This window comes from Lonchura striata, chromosome 8, assembly GCF_046129695.1.
Source record: "Lonchura striata isolate bLonStr1 chromosome 8, bLonStr1.mat, whole genome shotgun sequence".
NCBI lineage: Eukaryota > Metazoa > Chordata > Aves > Passeriformes > Estrildidae > Lonchura > Lonchura striata.
Window position 1 is genome coordinate 37,338,732 of NC_134610.1, and position 22,319 is coordinate 37,361,050.

Sequence of the window (22,319 nt, forward strand, 5' to 3'; positions counted from 1 at the left end):
AACAATATGGGAGAGGCCGGGAGTGAGACCAGCCCCCCGCACTGGTACCCCCAGACAGGAGCCACCCCTCCCCATGCCCTTCCCCCTTGAGAGCATTCCACACCATGAGCTTTTATAGAAGAATGAGGCACCTTTCAAGCCGCTAAAATTTTTATTAGGTACAAAATACAATTTACAGCAAATAGTATAAGCCACGCTCCCAAAGCTCTGTTGGGTTTTGACAGCTGAATTTCATGTAAACATCAAAAGCAGAGCACAGGCTTCCCTTCACATAGAATGAGTTAAACAACAAAACTAAGCCAAAAAAAAGCACATGGAGCAGGAACGGCCTTAGGCACACCCTTTCTAATTTAAATTTATTTCAACTTAGCATTAAGCTACTATTGCTATTTTGGGTTTAAGAGAAATACTACAAATGAAATGCTATTTTAAAAAAATGTAAAACTTCTGTTTTGGAAGGCAATTGATAGTTTCAGACTACTGAGGATTTCAACTTCGGTTGGGCACGCAAGATAATCAGTTTAGTGCAGTAATTTATATTCAACCTGGCAGAAGGCTCTGTTTGAGAAAAATTGGCTGATTTTATAAGAAAAAGATGAACTGTATAGGAGTACTGCAGACATGAAATACATCTTCAAATTATTTGCGGGAAATTAAACCCAAGCCAAAGGCCTTCAACTTCCAAAAGTTTTTAAATGCTGGAGAATGCAGGCTATTTGCTCTTCCAAAAACAAAGGAAAATTGTTTCTCCATAGCTATTTACTGTAGACTGAAGGAAGAATCCTGTTTTCCAGCACGACATGGAATCTGTGGAATAAGCACTTCACCTAATTTTAATGCTGAAAACATTTAATAAAATAGACCTTGGGCCCAGAACAACAAAAATTCTTCTGGATTTGCACTGAGCAATAAGAAGTACAAAAATCATGGCCAAGTGCTGCTCCAACTTGAGAATGAATGTTTTGACATTTCTAGAAACAATAGGAATTTCAAACCACAGTGCTGCTGCAAGGCAGTTCTTGCATGAAGGAAGCATAGACTGACATAACATTTCAGGGACTGTGGCTATGGACAGAAATTGCTCCAATATTCCCAGGGGTCCATGCTACCCTACAGCTGAACCTGATGAAGCTGTGTTTACCCACAATTAGAGCTGGGAGAAAGAAAAACCACCACTGTCATTTAAGGCCCTCCAAGAAAAAGCATTTGAATTGTCTCTGTGCCTGTGGAGCAGAAAAGGAGGGAGTTCCAGACCATCCATGACACGCTCACCCTGTGCACTTCAGCCATGAGAAAAGGGCCCAGGCCCCATGGCTGCTCCATGTTCTCATCCCAGGAGAACAGCTGCTTGTTCTGGAACATGCCGAGGAGTGCATCTCTTCAATCACCTGGACCTGGACTTCTTTCATGTCTCAGCTTTGCTCAAATGTCCACCATGTCCACCAGAGCAGAGAGGTGGAGCTCAGAGGCAGCCTCAGCCTCCTTGGTGGCTCTGAGGAGCTGCTGCAGGTGTTTGAGTCTGTCTGACAGCGCAGAGCTTTGCTCCATCTCTGGAATTTTGTGTTTCTCCTGACTCCCAGCCTGGGCAGAAGGAAAAGAGATGAGACTGAGACTTTCTCCCAAGGTTAATTCCCACTACAGGTTTTGCAGCTACTGCACTTCTTAGAGCTTTAGTTTAGCTCAGAACTGCCTTCTCTTACCTCTTGAGCAGCTGACATGGGACTCTTCACCAAGGGGCAGGTGGCAGCTGGGGAGGAGAGCAGAGACTGAGGGAGGTAGAGAGGAAGACCCAGGAGATCCTCAAGGGGCTCCATATCCTCAGCTAGATACTGGTGCAGCTGCTCTTCAAACCTGGATGGGAAGGGCAAGAGCACCAGTCAGATGACAGGCTTTGTCCCTGTAACCAGTGCATTACACTAAGGTTTTTTGGATTCAGAAGTATCTGATCTCCACAGCCATATTCAAAACAGTCTGTTGTGCCCCACTGCAGCTATCAAAATTCATCACAGAGGACTGTGGTACAGAGAGGAGCTACACAGACTGAAGATACTCAACTTATGGGAAGGCAGAAGAGACAAAAACCCCCTGGACTAACCTCAAAAGATTTAGTTCTTCATCTTTGTGATCTTCATTGCTACAAACTGACATCCCAGAGAGGACTTTATAGACACTTGTGACACTGGGGGACACACAGACCACTGTACTGCTTCAGTTCTGGTGGCATGACTGACCACAGAGCTTCCAACCATTCCTGAGAACTCCAAGAATTTCTACCATCCTGGACTGTTCCCCTGATGCGAGCAGGAAATAGGAGGGAACTGCCCCGATGCTTGATGAAATCACATGGAACTCAAGACAGTCTGGGTTCTTTTCTAGCACAGTTTAACTTGCTATTCCATAAAAGTCACAAATGGTTTACAACCCTAGGCTGAAGCTGCAAGGAAAATATGCTGCTCTGGGAACTTACCTCTTGTTTTCTATTTTTTCCAGTTGTAACTGTGCCAACAGATGCTGCTGGGCCAAAGACGTGTCTCTGAATTGATCTGTACTGGGAACACTCACTTCCTGACCTGGCAGCATGCCAGAGTCATACTGACCTGGCACCATGGAGAAACTGTAGGGTTTCTTATAAGACTTGGGATATTTTATCTTTGATCTGAAGAGGGGAGGAAAAAAACAATAAACAAAACCACATGAATTGGTATGAGTGTGTTGATTTTTCCCTCTCAGCTTGAAGCTTGGAAATAGCAGGGAGTGAGAAGTAATCATTTAGAGAAATAATGCCCTTGTCCCAGGGTCCAACACAGCACCACTTGTGCATGGGATTAGAGGAATTAATCAGACAGGAGCATAGGATTCACCCCAAACCTCACCCACTACAGAACAGAGCTTCAGCTAAGCTTCCAAGAGGGAAGAGAATGGCTGCCATCTGATCATGGCTAGGGAAGTGAGCTAGACTTGCCATCTCAAACACTTTAATGCCACACAGCTCTAAGGCATCCTTCCCCCTCAACCTATCATTTTCTCAGATTCACACTGTTTTCCCACCATGCTTTGCACAACTCCAAAGCCTGAGCAGCAGGGTTTTTTTTGGCAGAAGTTTATTTCTACACTTTCAGCACTCCCCAAGCAATCCACTTCTCTGAGAGCTGAGTAACCCTGTACAAATAAAATCTACTTCCTACTCTGTTTCAGCACAGCCTTGTACATCATTTTAGGGAGATGTACACAAGAAGGCTCTGGGAGGATGCCAAATGCTACTTTTCAGCACCGTGCAGGCCACCTCACCTCTCACGGCCTTGCCGGATCTCCTCCTGTGTCCGCAGCCTGGCTTGATCCCATGAGAAAGGCACGCTGTAGTTCTCTAAGTGCCCCTTGAAGAAGTACACACGAATCTGACCATCTTTGCTTATAGCTTCTGTGAATAAACCCAAACCCAACGTTTATAATTTGCACAGGTTTTCTCCTTCGGAAGAAAAGCTCATTATTAAAAAGGCAATTTGGGGCAAGAGGAATTGTTCACTTTCAAGTAGATTTCAGAGTCTGGGACACTCTTCACAGGATCAAGTCAAGCCATAACCAATACTAAATACACGCTCCAACGGGAAGACACATGCAGAACACAGCAGGACCACAGCTGCCTGCTACACATCACTTGCTGCCATATGGAAAGGCACCACTGGCAGTGGATTAAATACCATCACAAAAGAAGCATCATCCATACTGCAGGAGGATACAATACCTGGAGCAACAGGCAGTTTGGGTGGTTTCCAGTCTCTCAGTTTATGATCAATACAGATCGCCAAGATACAATCCCAAGGGATCTCATCAACAGAAGGTCCATCTTCATCTGAGTTCCCAGTTGTTCTGGTTTTCCAGTTTTGGTAAGTTTTGCTCAACAGATTCTCCACCCGAGACTGGATCAGTGGTTGAGTGTGGGAAGAACTTGCAATCTGAGAGACATACTGAAAAATCATATGGCAAACAGGATGCCAAGGAGCTGTGGAAAAAAAAAAATCAAAGTAAATTGCAAGAATTTGTGACAGAACCAACACTGCACAGGGATATCTTGGAGAACAATGTGCTTCCAAGAAGATAATAGAGTGTGAAGTACCTACCACCTAAAGGAGGCAGATCTAGGTATGGGATCTGGAAGGACAGCACAGCCTTCCTCAGCCAAGCCAGGTGATCTGGCATGTTCCACTGCAGGTGGGGCAACATCTTGTTACCCCCTGCTTCTGAAAACTCTGTGACAGGCCAAGACAAGTCATAAAAGTGCTCTGAGGATGCCACATCTGACAGGAACTGCAGCACACTGTTGTAGAGCTCTATGATGACCCCAGGCTCCTGGGATGGCAGCCCAGCTAAATGCCTCTCCTTCCAGTCATGGTAGAAACGCTTGCCAAATTCTCCATCAATCCCATCCTCAATGTACTCCTGAAGGGTCTGGCTGCAGAGCTCAAGGGAGGCAGGACAGTGGGACACCAGCCAGCCTACGGCTGCAGAGACCTACAACACACAAAAGAGGGAGGGCTGGAAACTGCTCTGCAAAGGATTCAACCCTAAGTTTCAATAACATTCTTCAAGAGAATAGGCAGCAAAAGGCAAATAAATCAGGCATTATCATACTTATATTTACAACAATAATTCTCCAGCTAGGTGGCCACAAACTGAATTTCCACACAGCAAACTCAGGAACAAAGAAGAGGCTGTTTACATGAGGTACAGGTATGCAGTAAAATTCCCTGCTGCAGGATGCTGGTGTTGTTGAAAACTTATCCAGGAAAAATTGGAAAAATTCACAGAAATTAGCCCAGGGTGACTGTATTATGTTGGATCATGGCAGTCCTTGAAGTGCAGACCTAAGTTGTGAGGGTTTGTGGGGGAGCATCACTCCGGGCTTGTCAGGGAATTCCAGAAGATGAGAGGTAGAGGCATCTCAGTCATATCCACCAAGATGGGATAACTCTGGATGATCTCACAGCAGCACAACAGTTACAAATGGTCTTCAGCATTTTAGGACTAAGAGCTTGAGGATAAAATGGTTTTACCCACCACCAGCACTCCTCTGTTGGGCAGCAACACAGGCAGGGCAGAAGAGAGTGGGCTTAAGTAATCCATGAATTTTGGTCTCAGTGCAGTTTTCAGGTTGTTTTTTTTTGTTTTTTTTTTTTTTCTTGTAGCAAATGCCACTGATGTCTGGTCAGTGAAAATAGAACAGTCACAAATAAGGGAAAATAATTCCTGCATCTTGCTATTCTTACCCTTCTGGTGGCTTCTAAGTCATTGACAGAGCCTGGGAGCTCTACAATGGTGTAGTCTGAAATAAGATGGGCTGAAATCAAGTCCTGGAGCATCAAACCTTAAAAAATAAGAAAACTTATCAGGTACACAGAATAAGGACACATGTCCTTGGGCCACATGCTCTGCATTACATTCACTGCATTGCTGCTCCCCTCCATCTCTGCCCACAGACTCTCAGGATCAAATACTGTTTGTGAAAGAAAACTGGAAGCCAAAACTGGTGAGCACTTAAGGCCTTAAGATTTTTAGGAAAGCTCTGGGATGCACTGTATTTCACAGCCTCTTGCTTTAACTGGTTACAGTTAAAGGGAGAGAGGCTGAACTAGTCACAACACTTCTACTTTGGGCAGCCCTAAACATTCATTGTTTCAAGACACAAAAACAATTACATACCATCTTCTACTTCTTTCTCCACAGCCTTCTCTTTCTGACTGGGGACTAGAACCACCAAGGGAATTATAGGGTGGAAAGGTTTGGCCTGAAGCAGCTGTTTCAGCTGCAGTAAAGCTGAAAGCCAGTAAACATCATCTTCTGCAATATCTTCACTGCTAACTTGGGGGGGCAGGAGAAGAACGAGGCCACTGGTCCCAAGCAAGTCCTTTTGTGTCTCAGCCAAATCAAGCTCCGAGTTAGAGAGCAGACCATGTGCCACCTAGACAGGCAACAAAGATGACAGCAATAATGTAGCTAAACAAAGCTATTTTCACAGCAAAACTGCAGTTTATTGTCACTGCCATTCAGCTTTGACATCCTTTTCCAGGAGCTCTACACAACCTAAACAGTAAGCTGTTGTCAGGCCAACATGGATGTGTCTGATAGGTGAGCTGAGCGCTGAAGTGCCCTTCAGCACCTGCTTTGGGATCAGGAATTGATGATTCATGTTCTACTACTACAGGTATTTCTCAGCTGATTGAAAACAAAGAAAAAAAATCCACCTTTTTTCAGACCTTTTCAACAACCCTCTATCCCTCTGTCTTAGGTTGGAAATGCAAGATGTGGCTATGTGGGGGTATTTATTCTATTGCCATCTGTTAGACATGGGGTGTTATCTTCTGTTAATTGGTCCATGCAGTTTTCTTTATCTCCTCCATAACCAATCCTTCCTCCAGGAGATCTCTTCTGTTCATGGGCCACTGAGTGTCACTGCATGGCTGATAAAATTCCATCATCCCACTGTGAGATGCTCTGCTCAGGGGGAGGAGCCAAGCACTCCTTCCTCGATATAATCTGAGATTTGGAACACCACAGTCAGGCTTTTCCCACTGGATTCCCAGAGGAAGACCAGGCCCATCTACACCACCACTGGATCTTCAGAGGAAAACTACCCCCTTCTACAGGATCATAGCTTTAACAGAACCACATCTGTCACTCCAGGAAAACTGCAGCCACCATTTAATCAGACTGCTATCAGTACCATATAGGGTAACCAACAAGGTACCAGGTCATATTCTGTCAGTGTTATTAACTGCATTTTATTTTTATATTTTCTTTTATTTTTATTTTTTTCCTAATAAAGAACTGTTATTTCTACTCCCATATCTTTGCCTTAGAGGCCCTTAATTTCAAAATTATATTAATTTGGAGGGAGAGGGTTTGCATTTTCCGTTTCAAGGGAAGCTCCTGCCTTCCTTAGAGGACACCTGTCTTTTCAAACCAAGACAACCTCCCAGTATCATCTCCATCCATCTGACAGGACACAACATCCACTGAAAAAGAGCCCACCTTGCTCTTATAGCCTATTAGATATCATTAACTTGTTCTCACCTACCTTTATACATACACTGACTTTAATGCTTCTGGTCCCCTGCATGCCAAGAGAACTAAATAACGTCAGCGTTTGAATTTTGCCTTCTGTATGTGAAGCATTTTTCTCACCACTTCTGTGTCCCATAAACTTGGCTTTCAGCCAATCCACCAGTATCCTAGCAAACAAAAAATAGGGCTTTGGGGGGTTTTGTTGTTGAAACTGGCATTTTAGGGTTTTAGTATCAGCACCTCTAACATAGCATAATCTATCATAATCCTATATATTTAGGTTATTATAAACAGACCTAATAAATAGCTATATATTTTAATGAAATTGTCATCTATCAAGGTTTAGTTTTCAGTATGAGCAAAAGTAATTAAACAATGTTGAAAAATACAGATCACTGTAATAAATTATAGCTATATTGTTTAGAACACTCTGAAGGAAAAAAAAAAAAGCTGGAAATCTGACATGGTACAGGAAAAATTACATCAAGGACTGTACTACTAATCTTCTAGCTAAATAAAAGTCTGCCCTGTTTGAGAAAGGGACCCAGCAACCAACTCTTCAACATACCTATTGGGATCATCCTTGGAATACTCATCATCACTGGGCAAAACCAAGAGCACCTTCCAAAAAACCTGTTCTTGTTGAACTGGAATATGTTCCGTGATTAACGAGACAAGATCCAGGGGAGTCCAAGCTAAATCACTTAAAGAGAGACACAAGAACTGGTGAAAAGTTCCACCTCAGGGCTCTTTCCTAGCTAAGGAATGTCTGTCTTGCACTGACAGTTACAACATTGTAGTGTATTGACCAGTTAATTCTCTGGATCTGTTGCTCATCCTTCAAGAACTGCAGCTGCTAAACCTGACACATGAGCCTTACTCTGGAAATTTCAGGAGCTTATGTGTACTGCTTCACTTCCACACTGATTCAACACACACCCAGGCCAGGAGAGCATAAGGAGCCATGGGAAGCCAGGTCTTCTGCTACAGTTCAAACATCTCAATCAATATTTTCCAACCACAAGCCAGGTCACCGATAGCTCATTTACTCTTCTTCCCCCAGTAGCCCATCCCAGGCCCCATCCCATCCAGGTACAAAGTCACACCCCATAATACCCATCAGATCCTTAAAATTACACCCAGGAGAACCATCTGACCCAACGCCTTCATTAATTTAGTGGAAGGTGTCCCTGCCCATGGCAGGGGGATGGAATGAACAAAATGATCTTTTAAGGTCCTCTCTGACCCAGATCATCCAATGATTCTGACCTTCCTGCTCCCCTTATTCCAAAATACTCCCAGAAGCAAGGCTGCAAGCAGGCATTCGGCCATGGTTAGCCATACCTTCTGGCCACTTCTGGTATCTCTGGCACATCTGCTGCAGCTTGCTTCTAAAGAAAACAAGAACCAAACCCCAGCCTACCTTACCAACTGCTGGTAGAAGTGCTGAACTTTAATTTCATGCACTGTCTTGTTTCTCAGGAAGTTCAACCTGGAAACGAAATATTATTTGCTGTATATTTTATGTATATGCGTATAAGTATGTGTATAAAACACATACTTTAAACAAATGTAAGAACACTGAGGCCTGGGAAATATTACAGAGGCCTCAGAATGTTGCTGATAGCATGAGAATTTATTTGGATTTTCAGTCTTGGCCATGACATTTATGGAGGAAGTATTTTGGAAGCTATTTAAGAATAACCAGTTCTGCAAACCAACTAACATTCACAATGAATGAATTTTTGATAACTCATCTTCCAAAAATCAACCAGATTTCCTACTGATGCCACTGGAAGCATCCCTTACCTCGTGCAAGAGATTCCTAGCTTTCCTCCATTCCCCAGGTTTACAAATCTCTTGCACAAGTTCTCCATGGCTATAGGCCACTCTGCACTGGGGGACAGTGCTTTCAGTTGATGTTTGGAATCCAAGCCACAGGGAGCAGCTGGAAATGCCCTCATCTGACGTTTCAACTTTGTCCGAGCTGCCACTGCTTCCCTCCACCTTTGGAGAACAACAGATAAATAGGTCCCATTCATGAACTCTTCTGCAGACCTCTGTCATCAGATATTTTTATAATGAACACAACGACCACAATACACTGAGCATATGGGCAGGAAAACCAGTGATCAGCAGAAACAATGCAAGGATAAACTACTACAGGTTTCTAGACGGAATGAAGCTGGAATCTCCTACCAAGCTCATTACCTGACTACAACAAGATGTGATCCCCTCCCCACATAATTTAGCAAAGGCTGGTACTAAGACTGTAAGGTCTACCTTTATCATGGAGATAAGACAGAAAAAACTGTCTCAAAAAGAACACAACCAGACAGCAGTAGTTCCATCTCTGTTAACTGCTCCATGCCAATGTTCCCAAGTGAAGCAGCCATGTCCCAGGGTGGTAACTCACCGTTTTAAGTATTTGCAGAAACACTGGAGCTCCTGAAGCATTTCTTTAGCAATCTGGAAAATCTCATCCTGCAGAAAGAGCTCCATGAAGTGGCCACACACTTCTTCTGAACACCGGGCAATCCGGGCTTGCCAGTCTCTTTCTAAGGCACATCTGATTCCAAATAAAACAAAACAAGACTGCTAAGGTGAACACATCCAGCAAATGCCAATTCAGTGGGCAAACAGGGAAGTCCATTACATGTAGGAAACCCTTGAGAAAGCAAACTACATGTACGTGCATGCAGCACATTGTACATACCTTAACTCATTGACTGAAGCTTCTTTAACACTTTCCTTTATTACTTCTTCCATTAATTCCATACCCAGCAACTGGCTCAACTGCTTTATTAACTCTTCTCTTTCCTGCTTTTGTCTGGGAGGACAAAGAAAAAAATTACGTTGGCAAAAATGCTGCTTAGTTACACAAGCACTACATGCCGTGCCAAACAGCTAATTTGCCTACAATTATTTCCCACTATCTCGTTTTTAAATAAACAGCTTTGCATAGAGCCAGGTTTCCCTCAAAAAACACCTTAACCTGATCTAGTGAGTGCCATCCATGACCATGGCTGGGGCTTGGAACTAGATGATCGTTATGGTCCTTTCCAAACCAAACTATTCTAGAATTCTATTTATTCTTACCCCAATAAGCTACAAACAAGTAGCTCATTCAGAAGGAAAAGCTCCTGCATACAGCAAATGCATATCCCTCTCTGGAAGCTCTGGGTAAATAAAAGTTCCTAAACTTCCCACCCACCATTTTCACCATGGCTCTGAGGTGACCAAGATGCTAACCTGCAGATCACCTGACAATGCAGAGGGGAACCCTGCCTGTACAATCCCAGGGGAGTTCAAGGTGAGCCTGTCCTGCCACCGTGGCAGAAAGACATGGGCCTTGAGCAGAGGCACAAGGACTCAGGCTGGCACCAGCTGTCCTTACGTTGTCTGGGGTCTACCCAGCCCACTCTGCCCCACAGCCAAAGCAGTGCCTCACCTCTCCTCCTCCACTCTGCGCCGTTCCTCCTGAACACGCTGCCTTTCCACACTGAGCATGTTTCCAGCCACTTCTCTAAGGATATCCCCCATCACCACAGTCACAAGTTCCTCAACGGTGGCTTCTGAGGCACTGTGCAGAAACAGCAAATCTCTTCTCAAAGCCAGAATGGTTTCATTCAAAGTCCCAGGTCTATACTTTTCTCAGCCACACCTTGCTCTCTGTGGTGGGCTGATCCAGCCATTAGCCAAGCACACACACATTGATACTGGCTCACTCCCCTCCCCACACTGCCACAGGGAAGTAGGAAGAAGAAAGGAAAACCCGTGGATGGGAATAAATACACACTGTAATACAGAAAGGCAAAACCCCTACTCCCCCATTAAGCAAAGTAAACGCAGCCAGTCACCACTTCCCATGGGAAGAGCAATACCCAGACAGTACCCAATCAATGTCCACCCTGAAAGCCACAAATCTCCAATTTCTCCCTCTAACCCAGTTTTATTGCTGACCATGACATCACAGGGAATGGACTTTAGTCAGCCTGGGTCAGCTATCCCCATCCAAACAGTGTTTGAACATCAACTGTTTGGGTCACATCCCACATCTATGACTCTACCAACTGCCCTGGAGAGGAAATTTATCAGAATCAGAGAAGCAGCCAGATCTGGACTTGCTCCTCTTCTTCCCCTTTGGGCACCTTCCATTCCACGACAGGGGTTTTTAACCAGACAAAGCTTCCAGAGGTTTGGGTCAGCCTTCCCTTAAGGCTAGAGCTGGGATGTGACAGACATCTGAAGAAAGGTCTGCTTTCCCTACCACTGCATCAGTAACATGGTCTCCATCACAGACCTGACAGTGCTTAGTGTTACCACCTTCACACATGGTGCTCCTATGGCAAGGGGCAACTTTGGGGACAGACTCCAGGAGAACCTGCAAGAAATGCTATTTACCAGATAGCAGCAGTCACATAAGCTGCTCCTGCTCTGCCCACTTCTCTGCACTCTCCTTTGAGGACATCATGCACAAGCCCATCCACCACTTCAGCAATGTCCTGTAACACAGCAGAGGAAGCAGCTGAAACAAGCTGTGGTCCTTGTCAGGAGTAAGCTGGGAGGAAGACTCTCCAGCCTTCCTTAACTGACTGTAATTCACAGCAGCATCTGTATTTCTGCTTACAAACTGAGCCAACTTAAGCAAACACAACAGCCTGCAAAATTCAGAAATTTTTAGACAATCTAAAAGGTTAGTAACAGCCCAGAAACAAAAGCAGATTTTTGTACTAAATGTGGGCAAAGCAATTCAGGAAACCATAACTGAGGAGAGACTCCTATTTTCTTACTTTAGAGTTCCATTCTAGCTGATTTAATTCCAAATTATCAGGTCTACCCTACACTGAAATTTGCCATTATCTAGACAGAATACGACAACTGTACTGTACAAAGCAATGAGACATTCGGAGACTGGTTCAGCATCAGCATACAAAAACCTGTGTGGGAGGGAGAAAAACAGCACAGGTAGACGGGGTACACATTGCTGGGGGAGATGAAATAGGAAGGCCTTATAAGTACGATTGCCTAGTGGGGGATTTGGAAAGTGCAGAGAATGCGAGCCAGATTGAGATGAAAACGAGTTTTGAGATGGTAGACTTTGGTTGCTAAGCATTGGTGGACAGTAGTGTAGCTAGTAGAAGGTAACTCCCTTTTTTGACCCACAGACAAATCAAAGGGTCAGATAAAGTGTTCTGTCTCATTCCTCAGAAATGTAGAGTTTTTCTTGCACCTGCAACCCTCCCCTGAAGTATGATGTATCTGTAATCCCATTGGTCCAAAGTACTTTTCCTCACCCCCCTCTGAAACCCCCTTGATAAGGTGTCCCCGGGAGGAAAAGCTCCCTTCTTCTCTCCTCTTGCCCTTCTCTCTCTACCCTAGCCCTTGCTCCAGCCCCTTCTCCTAGTCCCTTGGACCCTCTTGTAGAACTCTTTTGCTATCTCGCCCTACCCCACTCCCTGGGACCTGCTTTGAGCTGTGGCTGGCAGCTCCGAGCAGGGCCCCACAATAAATCATATACCCTGAGGCCTGACTCCAAAGATCTTTCATCTCCATCTGTCCCGACCGTCCAGGACCCACCCTCGCTGCAACACATTCAAGACCCAGCATTAATGGTCATGTACCCACAGCAAGAAACTTTAGTCATGTCTCATTTGACATACCTGCATGTTCCAGAAAAATAAAATACCCTAAGAACTTGGTTATCTTTTGTTATAGTTCACAGATCTTTCCAAAATATTTCCTGATGAGTTTAGATTTCCCTACCTCATCTGAGTAACCAGGCTGAGGCTTTGAAGGGGGAGGCTCAGGCTGTGCAGCAGACTGGGAGATGGGCTGTGCAGAGGGCAGGACTGGCACCAGCTGATGAGGCAACAGCGAGGGCAGAAGATGAGATGGGGACTGGACTCTTGCTGCTGTGGCCTCTAAATCCACACCTCTGCTTTCCACTCTTCCTTCTTGGGAGGGAAAAGGAGAAAAAATAAGGAAATCAGATCAGTCACAAACAGAAGCAAATTTTATCATCAAAAAATGGCTTGTCTGATAAAACTCAGCGGGTCGTAAAATAAATCTAAAAGAGCAGTTTGTTGCCTTAAAGTGATAAATATAACATAGAAATTAATTTACATTTATGAATGTTTTATACAAAACATTTAAACATTTAATTGCACATTACCCCCATTACCGAGCACACGTATTTCCAACAAAGCAACTGTTTTAAGTCAGGCACACCTGGCACCTACACACACTATCTGTACTTCCAGCAAAGACAGAAAAGCACACATTCAGCTAATCTGAAAACTAACATGTTTATACACAGAGGCAACAAACAGCTGCAAATAAAAAACATGCAAACCGCAAAGGGAAGTTTGTTTTCTGAAGTAGTTGAACATTTGTTATTTCCACTTACGTTGGCAAAATTTGGCTCTATAGAGAATTTCCTGAATTGGGAAATACATTTTATTTATTAGGTTGTTCTTGGTTTTTACAGATACATAAACACACCTCAGTAACCTGGTCCAGTTGAAGGTGCCTCTGCCGTGTCGGGTGGTGGAACTTGATGAGCTTCAAGGTCCCTTCCAACTCAAACCATTCTGTAATGCTCTTGAAATTTAAATTCTAATCCTTTCATTACATTTAAACTGCCATGCAGTTTCAATCTCTGAGCCACCAACAGCTTCTGCTTTGTACAATGAACCTGCTTACAGAGCTGCCTTGAAACTGTATTTAGAGCAGTACCTAAACTGCAGGTTTGCTCTCACCTGTTGCTTCCACACTGGGTTTTTGGCTACTGCCAGCCTGATCCAAGGAGGTGCTTCCACCAATGTACTTGTTCTGCCCATTGAAGCTGGACACAGGCACATGGTGAGGCACTGGGGGCAAGGGCCCCCCATTCACAACCTCGCCAACAGAGACAGTGAGCTTCTGGCTGACAAACAGGGATTTCCGTGGTTTGGGCAATCCGTCTGGCTCCAGAAAAGCTGAGCGATTCAGCTCCACGTAACCACTGGGGAAAAACAGAAGTAACAACCAGGCATATGTCCACAAAGCTCCAGTAACCTACAGGCTTTCAATTCTGAAACTCATTGGTTTGAAACAGAAGGTTGACACGAATAGATGACTAACTGGCATCTTCAAAGGTTTTTATCCTTTCCCAGTCTCTCAAAACTCCCAAGTTTGGATGAACACACCTTACAATGCATGGATTTTAATGGCAGACACTTATCTGTGAACTGCTGTCCTCCAACATCCTCTAAAAGTTGGTTTGCACTGTTCAGCTTCATCCCACCCTACAGGCATCACCATAATGCCAGTTTCCCATTAAGTACAACTGTGTCCTTATTTCCTATGGAGACTCATCCCCTGTTCTTGGCCCATTCTTTCTCTGGTTCCAACGTTCAGGAGCAGCTCGCCCACATTATGCCTTTGTTTGACAACAGGCTAAATCCCCCAGGGCATCACTTTCCTCACACTTACCCATCTGATACACTCAGGCCATAGTAACTTATAAAATCAGTTGCTTCCTCACAGTCTTTGAACAGCAGCATGCGGACAAGGTGGTCCAAGGGAAATGCTGTACTTCTCTGGGTGCTCACAGTGTAGGCAATATTGAGGGATTTGAGACCATCCTTACGAATCTGGGGGAAAAGAAAAAGCCACATAACTACTAGGAAAGAACTCAAACTATAAAGCATCTAATAAATGTGAGAATCACGTTTAAATACACCGATACTTTGTCATCAAGTATGCACACAATTATTTAGAGTTGCAACTTTCTTTTTAAATTCTACTCATTTGCTTTCTGGTTTCTATCCCTCTTTCATAATATTTGTTTTGAGCATATCTTTTTGTGATTCTTCTGCAGAAAAAACACCTTGCAAGGTCTTCTGAAAGTGCAGACTCACATTTCTTTGCAGGACTCTCAGGCCTGCTTCTCTGCTACCCAATTGTGTTTCTGGGAAATATTCATTTGTACACAATTACAAGAAAAAAAAAAAAAGAGCATTTCAGTAAAAAAGAGCCTTTCATATCACAGCAGAAGGGTCCTGAAAATTTTTAAGACTTCCAAAGAAGTAATAACAGTATTATTTTTATGGCTCAATATCTACTAAGTTTTCTGATGATTTCCTCCCAAATCCCAGACTGTCTTACTCATTAAATAATTTTAAAAATATCCATCTGTTTTTTTCCTCACCTGGTTGAAGTAACAATGTAAGAGACAGGCATTCAGATAGGAAGCTGCTTGTACAAGCTTGAAAAACCTCACAAAATTGTTGCTGTTTAGTGCAGCAAAAGCTTGAACTGCAAATCTAACTTCAGGTGAGTTTCTAACCTCTGGATGAAATTGCTGAACTTCTCTGTGGAGACAAAAGACAGGAAAAAAACCTTTGTTTCAATATTGAAAAATCACAATTCAAGAGCAACTTGTAATAGCACGGAATTAAAATCAGGAGCATTACAATTTGTCTCTATTTAATTCTAAACTCAATTCTTCCCAGAGGTAAAGAGAGAAAACAAATGATGTCTTCTTCTCACCTGAGAATATCGCCCTTGTTGAGATTCAGCAAGACATTATAACCTTGGAACTCTGCTTCACTCTTGCAGTAAATCCCCTTGTTAGCTAAGTCCTGATACATCTCCTTCAAGCTCTGCAGGCATTTAGTCATGTTCTCATTGTTGATTTTAGCATCAAAGGAGGACATGGGCTCTTCACACAAGTGGTGAGCACAGTGGATATGAAAGCGAGTGCACTTCTCAATCAGAGACACCATCAGCGGGTTGCAGAGGTGTTGCTGGGTTATATCCTAACAGAATGAAAAAGAATGCATTTACATGTATTTTTAAACTAGTTGAAGAGTGCAGTCACCTGGCGCTACCTCTGGAAAACCCATTTCACTGTGCTTTGAGTCACTCTGCAATTCAGAACATTTCAGCAACATTTGCTTTTTGCTTAATTTTTTTCCAGCCTGATGGGATCTTTTGCTTTTTATCGCCAAACACCTATATCCACAGTGCTTACCTTTCTAATTCCACGAGTTCTGTTCCAGACAAAGTCATACCATTCTCGGTAGTTTCCTTCTCCTTGATCCATAATATTTGTCACTAAATAGTCCATGGTCATGCTCAGCACCTCGGAGGGTCTGAGTTCATGGGGCAAAGGTTCCTCCTGATCTGCTGAAGACCTGCTATATTCCTTGATTGCTGCTGCATGATCCACCTGCAAGAGGTGAGGAAATGAATAAAAACCTAAGTCTGTACAACTTCCCAGCAGTAAAGAGGATTTCATCCCACCCATGCCTTTAACTTCAGTAAGGAGATGACTATTGAAGATGGACTTAGTCTCAAATTCATAACCTTTAAGACAATATATAGCTATAAATAATTACATATAATATGTAATTACAGCTTTAGAATTTTTGCACCAGAGTTACACCTGTAATCAGCTAAACAATACTGACAGCTCCAATGAGCATCAGACATACTGATATCCTGGCAATCTCATACCTTATCAGTTCCTAGAAGCAATTCAAAGATGCTGAGCTGGCTTCTTGTCTCCCTCATGTAACGCTCTTTTTCAGGACACATATCTGGGCAAGTGCCAACAACAGTTTTTGCTTTGCCAAGATCAGTCCTTTTTATTCGAGCTAAAAAAAAAAAAAAACAAACAAAAAAACAAACCACAGAAATAATTGAGCAAACACTAAGCATCTCTTGGGTTTTGGGTTTCCTTCCTTTTTTTTTCTTCACAATAACCTATTACCCTGATGTGCCAAAACATGTACCCAGATTTTGGTACAGTCAGAAATGGACAAGGGTGGATTCTCCCCACTCTGAGGCCTGTCCAAGTATTGTACATACTTTGAGTTTCGCTGAAAAGACTGAAGATTTTAAAATACACCCTATGTTTTCTGTCCTAAGGAACAGCAATTTCAAAATTCTGCACTGAGCAGACAAGAAGTCTGCCAATATTAAAAATAAGATCTTAAATTAGAAATGGGGTCAATTTTGAAACTGCAAGAACAGCATGGAAGGTGTTACAACCACCATTGTGAAACAAAAGGACATCTCTTGAAATAATTCTCAGCTGTATAATAGTTTGAATTTCCAATAATAGTTTGAAACTGCAAGAACAGAATGGAAGGTGTTACAACAACCACTGTGAAACAAAAGGACATTTCTTGAGATAATTCTCAACTGTATAATAGTTTGAATTTGGAGAAAAACTAGAGACACTAGCACAAGTTGCTTAGAGAAGCTGTAGTATCCCCACCCCTGGAAGTGGATGGGGCTTGGAGCAACCTGGGATAGTGGAAGGTGCCCCTTACCTATGCCAAGGGGATGGGACTGGATGAGCTTTAGGGCCCCTCCCAACTCAAATAATTCTGTTATCCATGGCTCTATAAAATGCAGTTAAGGCTTTGAGTAACCTTCTTTAAAGAGTCTATAGAGATGCAGATCTCTCTATGTGCCCTTCTTCACAGAAGATGGACATTCCACCCTTCCCTTTACACAAGGGAAAGGGAAAAATTGCACATGCAATAAGTAGAACAGATTTGTGTGTTTTACAAGAAAAAAAAATACAGAAAATAATACACTGAGAGAGTATTTTACGGACTGTTCTACATTAAACTCTCTTTTAAGCCATTTCCATAACATCACAACAGCTTTGCCACAAAACCCAAACACTTCTTTCCAGCAGAGAAAAAGACAACACACTCACTTTTTATGTTAATTTATACTAATTACCTTGTCGCATGATTTTGTCCCTCTGGTCCAAAAGCCTGTATCTCTCTTCAGATGTCTCAGCCACCAATCCCACCAGGTTACTGAGTGATGACAGCGAAGCCCCCAAGCCCTCCGAGCTCTGCCCTTCAGAACTGGAAACAAACAGCTCTGCTTCAAACTGCAGCGTTTTTCGAAGGGCAGGCTTCTTTGCTGGGGAGCTAAAGCAGAAGACTTTTCTATTAACAATAATACATTAGTGCATACCCTGGTCTTAATCAGTTCACTGTTCATTAGGATACCAGCATCTCTTTAGAAGAGTATTTTGTTCACAGGGAAACATGAACAATGTATGGATGTGCTTCGCTAACACCAGCCCCAGGGGTTAATCTGGTTAAATCTTCAGCACTACCCTGACAATGCTGCCAAGAGTTCTGGCATTGTGGAGAAAGTCCTAACAGAAAAGGAAAAGAGACCATACAGGCAACAAAAATGGATGAGTCTTGTAACATTTGCAACACTATGGCACAGTAGTTTGTATTTTAAGTTAGGAACTGGCTTACTAGAGACAAACCCAATGTGTTTTCTACAGTAATAGAGATTATTTAAAGATTTTACAGGGCCAAGTAGAAACCTGTTTTTTAAATCAAGGAATACTGATTGCTTCACAACATATTGCTAATTTTACAGTTATATGATTACACACACCAAATTACTTTTGTCAGACTAGACAAACCATTGAGGTATGATAACGATGACAGTCTTGTCACTTCTGTGACTACCACAAACCTGATCACTTGAAGTGAGACAGTAATCCAAACTACTCCAAAAATGAGACCCTCATTACACAGAGCTCTAATTGCCTCCAAAGGAAACTGCTTGCTTGAGAAGCTCATTGAATCACAACCACAAACAGTGTCATTACTACTCAGTCCTAGCTGGGCTCAGTACTGTTTGTTCGCTTCCCTCATGCCTCATACTACAGGTGCTTTTACAAACAAAATCTTTTGCTTTCACCAAAATAGAAAACCCTAATATGCCATTAGGAATATCCTTCCGACAAAGCGTGAGAGCTGAGTGCTTCTAATTCAGACAACTCAGAAAAGAAGGGAAGCAGCCTCCCTGAAGATAATGTGACTGTATTTGGCACACAGTGACCACCATTCTTCTCCAAGCTCCCCATTTTCTGCCAGATGGATTCCCAGAGGATAGGACATACCTTCTCCCAGGCATGACACTGCTAGCAGAAGATCTTATTAAAGGTTTTCTAAGAGGGGAATGCTGATAGCTTTGCTCTTCACTGCTTTGCCTTCCTTCATCTTCACCTGCTTTCTTCTCCTTGGATGAAAATTCTCTTTTTGCTGGACCTGAAATTACATATAAGTATGAAACCAGGTACCTGCCAAGTAGTTTAAGCAAGAGCTCTTTCTTGACTCCATGGAGGTGGTGATGAAAACTGAGACTCCCAGTTTTGTACATGCATGCAAAACTTCCACATCAACTTGCACTAGGAGCTGTACCAAGTTTCCACCAATTGCTATCAAGGTCATTGTTCTATAAAGAATAAGCATCTTTCAAGACAATATTACTTAGCAACAACAGTAATTAGCAGTAAATGAAGTCTAATCCTCAACTGAATCACAGTTCTTTCAGGTTTACGATATAATCCACAGGTCATAACTCCCTATGGGATACGAAATCCATTTCACCTGCATAAACCACAATTACAAGTGCTCCTACTGAAAGTACTTTTTTTCACATATCCAAGCTTAGACTCAGGTTGGCATGAATTAGCACCAGCAGGAAGGGAGAATTTCTTCTTCCAGAGACAATTTTTCCACCAGCTGGATTTCTTGAACCCTCCCAGAATAGTTATTTCAGAATGCTGCCACAGACGTAACACCATGATAAAATGACATTAGCAAAGAGGCAGCCCTAGAGCTGCTGCTTCAAGATGTTAATTCTCGGGGAGACAACTCAGCAACTATTTGTCTTCTGGGAGGCAAGGCTGTGGTTGGTCAAAGCTGAGGTGAACCATCCATGTGCTGGCAGCTAAAGTGCACGCACAGGCTAGGCTCTCACAGGCACACACACTGCACTCACGGAGCTAAAGAAAGGGAAGTACTTGACATTGTAAGTATTTCCTTGGAGACTGAATAATCTCCTCTTGCCCTAATACCAAGCAGGGTCTGGAATCCAGGTTTCCCACTTCTAAACTCTGTAGGTTGTTCTCTTTTTCTTTGGTTCAAACGCTGTCTAACTATTGATGCATAGAACAGCAACCTCAGCAGACACGGCAGAGAACCTCAGGACACTTTCCTTAGGTTGGTTCTCAGAACCTTCTCCTGAAAGCTGGAAGTCCCCATCCCAGTCCATGATCTGTGGCAGGGAACAAGGCATTTAAGGCATTTCAGATTGGATTTTCTTACACCCCCAAAGAACATCCTACTTCTGGACAGAAGCACAAGGATGAACATCACCATATTGCTATTGTATGACTACATTAAGGATTCAACCATGGTATCTCCTACTAAGAGATAATTTAGGTATCATCCTCAGGACATCAGGGAAAAAAAAGAGCAGCTGGCAAGCTACTTACAGATCATTCAGTAGTCTGGGAACACAGACTTACTTGTTTTCTTCTTTTGCCAGAATGTTACTATGTCTTTGTGCAACTCTTTCGCTTTTTTTCTGGCAAGAACTGCAGAGGCCTGAAAGGAAACAAACGCAGAGCATGGAAACCTATTGGCATCGTAACACCCAAACACGCAGCACAGTTTTTGCCACAGAAACATTTATCGATTCCCAAAAAATTCTGGTTGCTGTATTTTAACTTCAGTTAAGACTTACATGCAATCAGCTGAATTGTTCTCCACAAAAAAACTGTCGCTTTTCTACAAACAAGAGTGTAGTTTTCATTAGTGCTGGACCGACCCCAAGTGCTCAGATTTAAGTCTTTCTTCATACTATCATAGAATGGTTTGAGTTGGAAGGGACCTGCCATTCAGCTACAGCCCCCTGCCTTGAGCAGGGGTACCTTCCACGAAACCAGGCCGCTCCAAGCCCCATCCAACCTGATCTTGGACATTTCCAGGGATGGAGCAGCCACAGCTTCTCTGAGCAACCCGTGCCAGGGCCTCATCACCTTCAAAAAATTTCTTCCTAACATCCTCTGTTAGTTTATACTGTTTCTCCTTGTCCTCTTCCAGACTGTCCCTATAAAAAGTTGGCTTCCCTCTATATTGTAAGCCCTCTTTAGACACTGTAAGGGGGTCTAAGGTATCCCTGGAGACTTCTCCAGGCTGAAAACTTCCAAGAGCTATGCCACTTCTGATACTCACGTGATCAAAAAAGTGGAGAACAGCCATTTTTTTATTACGCCTGGTCATGATCCGCCGAACTTTTGCGAACTGGCCGAAGTGTTTTTCCAGCACGGTCCTGTCGTTGAGGTAGTCCGGGATGTTCTTGCACTGGACAGCCGTCAGCTCGGCGGCTGGCAGGCCCCCCAGCCCCTCCGCGCTCTCGCTGCCGCGGCCCCGGCAAGCAGGGGCGGTGGGGGCCGCATCTGTGACGAGAAGGAACACGACACGAGTCAGCAAGCAGGGAGACACCGGGCGGCAGGGCTACTCCCCACCGGGCTCCCGCCCACCTTCTCGGGCGGGCTCCCGAGCCTCGGCCGGCGGCGGCTCCTCGGCAGGTCCTCGCTCGGCCTCGGGAACGTCCCCGCGCTCCCGCTGCTCGCGGGCCTGGCTGCGGAGCAGCTCCTCCAGCGTGCGGCCGAAGAGGATCCCGCCGCGGGGCCGGCTCAGCATCACCGCCCGCTTCTCCGGCGGCGCCGCCGCCCGCCCGCCCGGCGCCGCCGCCGCCCGCCGCGGCGAGCGCTCCCGCTCCTCCTTCCGCTTCAGCCCCTTGGACGGCGGCTCCCCCGGCTCCTCCGGCGGCGCCCTCACACCTCTCTCTTCCGGCCGCCCCAGAGCGGCGGCGGGACGTAAGAACGAGAAGGGCTCCCGCGCCACCGCCGCCTCGGGGCCCGTCTCAGACGCGAAGGCGAAGGGCGACGAGAAAGCAAAGGCGGTGGGGGCAGCCGGGCCCTTCTCCACCTCGCTGCCTGACGCTGGCTTGAAGGCGGCGGCGCTCTCGGGTGCCTTGAAGCGGAATTCGGGAGCGACGAAGGCACCGCCGCCGCCACCCGGCGCTTCGCTGGAGGTCGGGAAGCCGCCCAGGCTGGTGGGCGGCCTGAAGCTGAATCCCGCGTTCCCCGCCGGGGCTGGAGCCTGGCCCAGCGCGTAGGGCGGCGCGAAGGTGGCGGCGGGCGTAAAGGGGAAGCCGGCGGGGCCGCCGCCCTGGCCGAACACGGCCTGCTGCCCGAAGCGCAGGGGCGGCGGGAAGGAGGGCGGGCTACGGAACGGGCCCCGCGCCGACATGGCTGCGGAGGCCGCCCCGGGCCGCCGAACGGAGCGGGGCCCGCATGCGCAGTGCGGAGACGCTCCAGCCATGGGGCGGGGTGGGGGCAGTGAGGGCGGGCGGGGCTCGGCGGG

General features: G+C 44.8%; 1 protein-coding gene across 1 annotated transcript; it reads right to left on the minus strand.

The window, feature by feature from the left end:
- Positions 1-132: 132 nt before the first annotated feature.
- MCM3AP (minichromosome maintenance complex component 3 associated protein) lies at positions 133-22,277 on the minus strand. Its single transcript, XM_021547275.3, has 28 exons — positions 21,431-22,277; positions 21,123-21,346; positions 20,414-20,492; positions 19,001-19,148; positions 17,806-18,002; positions 16,564-16,703; positions 16,079-16,276; positions 15,595-15,863; positions 15,254-15,416; positions 14,536-14,696; positions 13,821-14,065; positions 12,826-13,016; positions 11,464-11,564; positions 10,511-10,642; positions 9,776-9,889; positions 9,476-9,628; positions 8,869-9,066; positions 8,483-8,551; positions 7,628-7,762; positions 7,073-7,226; positions 5,698-5,956; positions 5,265-5,362; positions 4,119-4,509; positions 3,743-4,000; positions 3,289-3,418; positions 2,468-2,656; positions 1,701-1,851; positions 133-1,581 (listed from the first exon to the last, which is right to left on the minus strand). The coding sequence occupies exons 1-28, from the start codon at positions 22,275-22,277 to the stop codon at positions 1,423-1,425; spliced, it is 5,553 nt and encodes a 1,850-aa protein (XP_021402950.2). The 3' UTR covers positions 133-1,422.
- Between the last annotated feature and the right edge of the window lie 42 nt (positions 22,278-22,319).

Excerpts from the sequence above, each read along its gene's own strand:
- MCM3AP (XM_021547275.3), bottom strand. The coding sequence starts at position 22,277 with ATGGCTGGAGCGTCTCCGCACTGCGCATGCGGGCCCCGCTCCGTTCGG. Across the intron at positions 4,510-5,264 it reads ACTTAGAAGCCACCAGAAGG|GTCTCTGCAGCCGTAGGCTG; the intron begins GTAAGAATAGCA and ends TGTGTGTTGTAG. Across the intron at positions 1,582-1,700 it reads CCATGTCAGCTGCTCAAGAG|GCTGGGAGTCAGGAGAAACA; the intron begins GTAAGAGAAGGC and ends CCTTCTGCCCAG.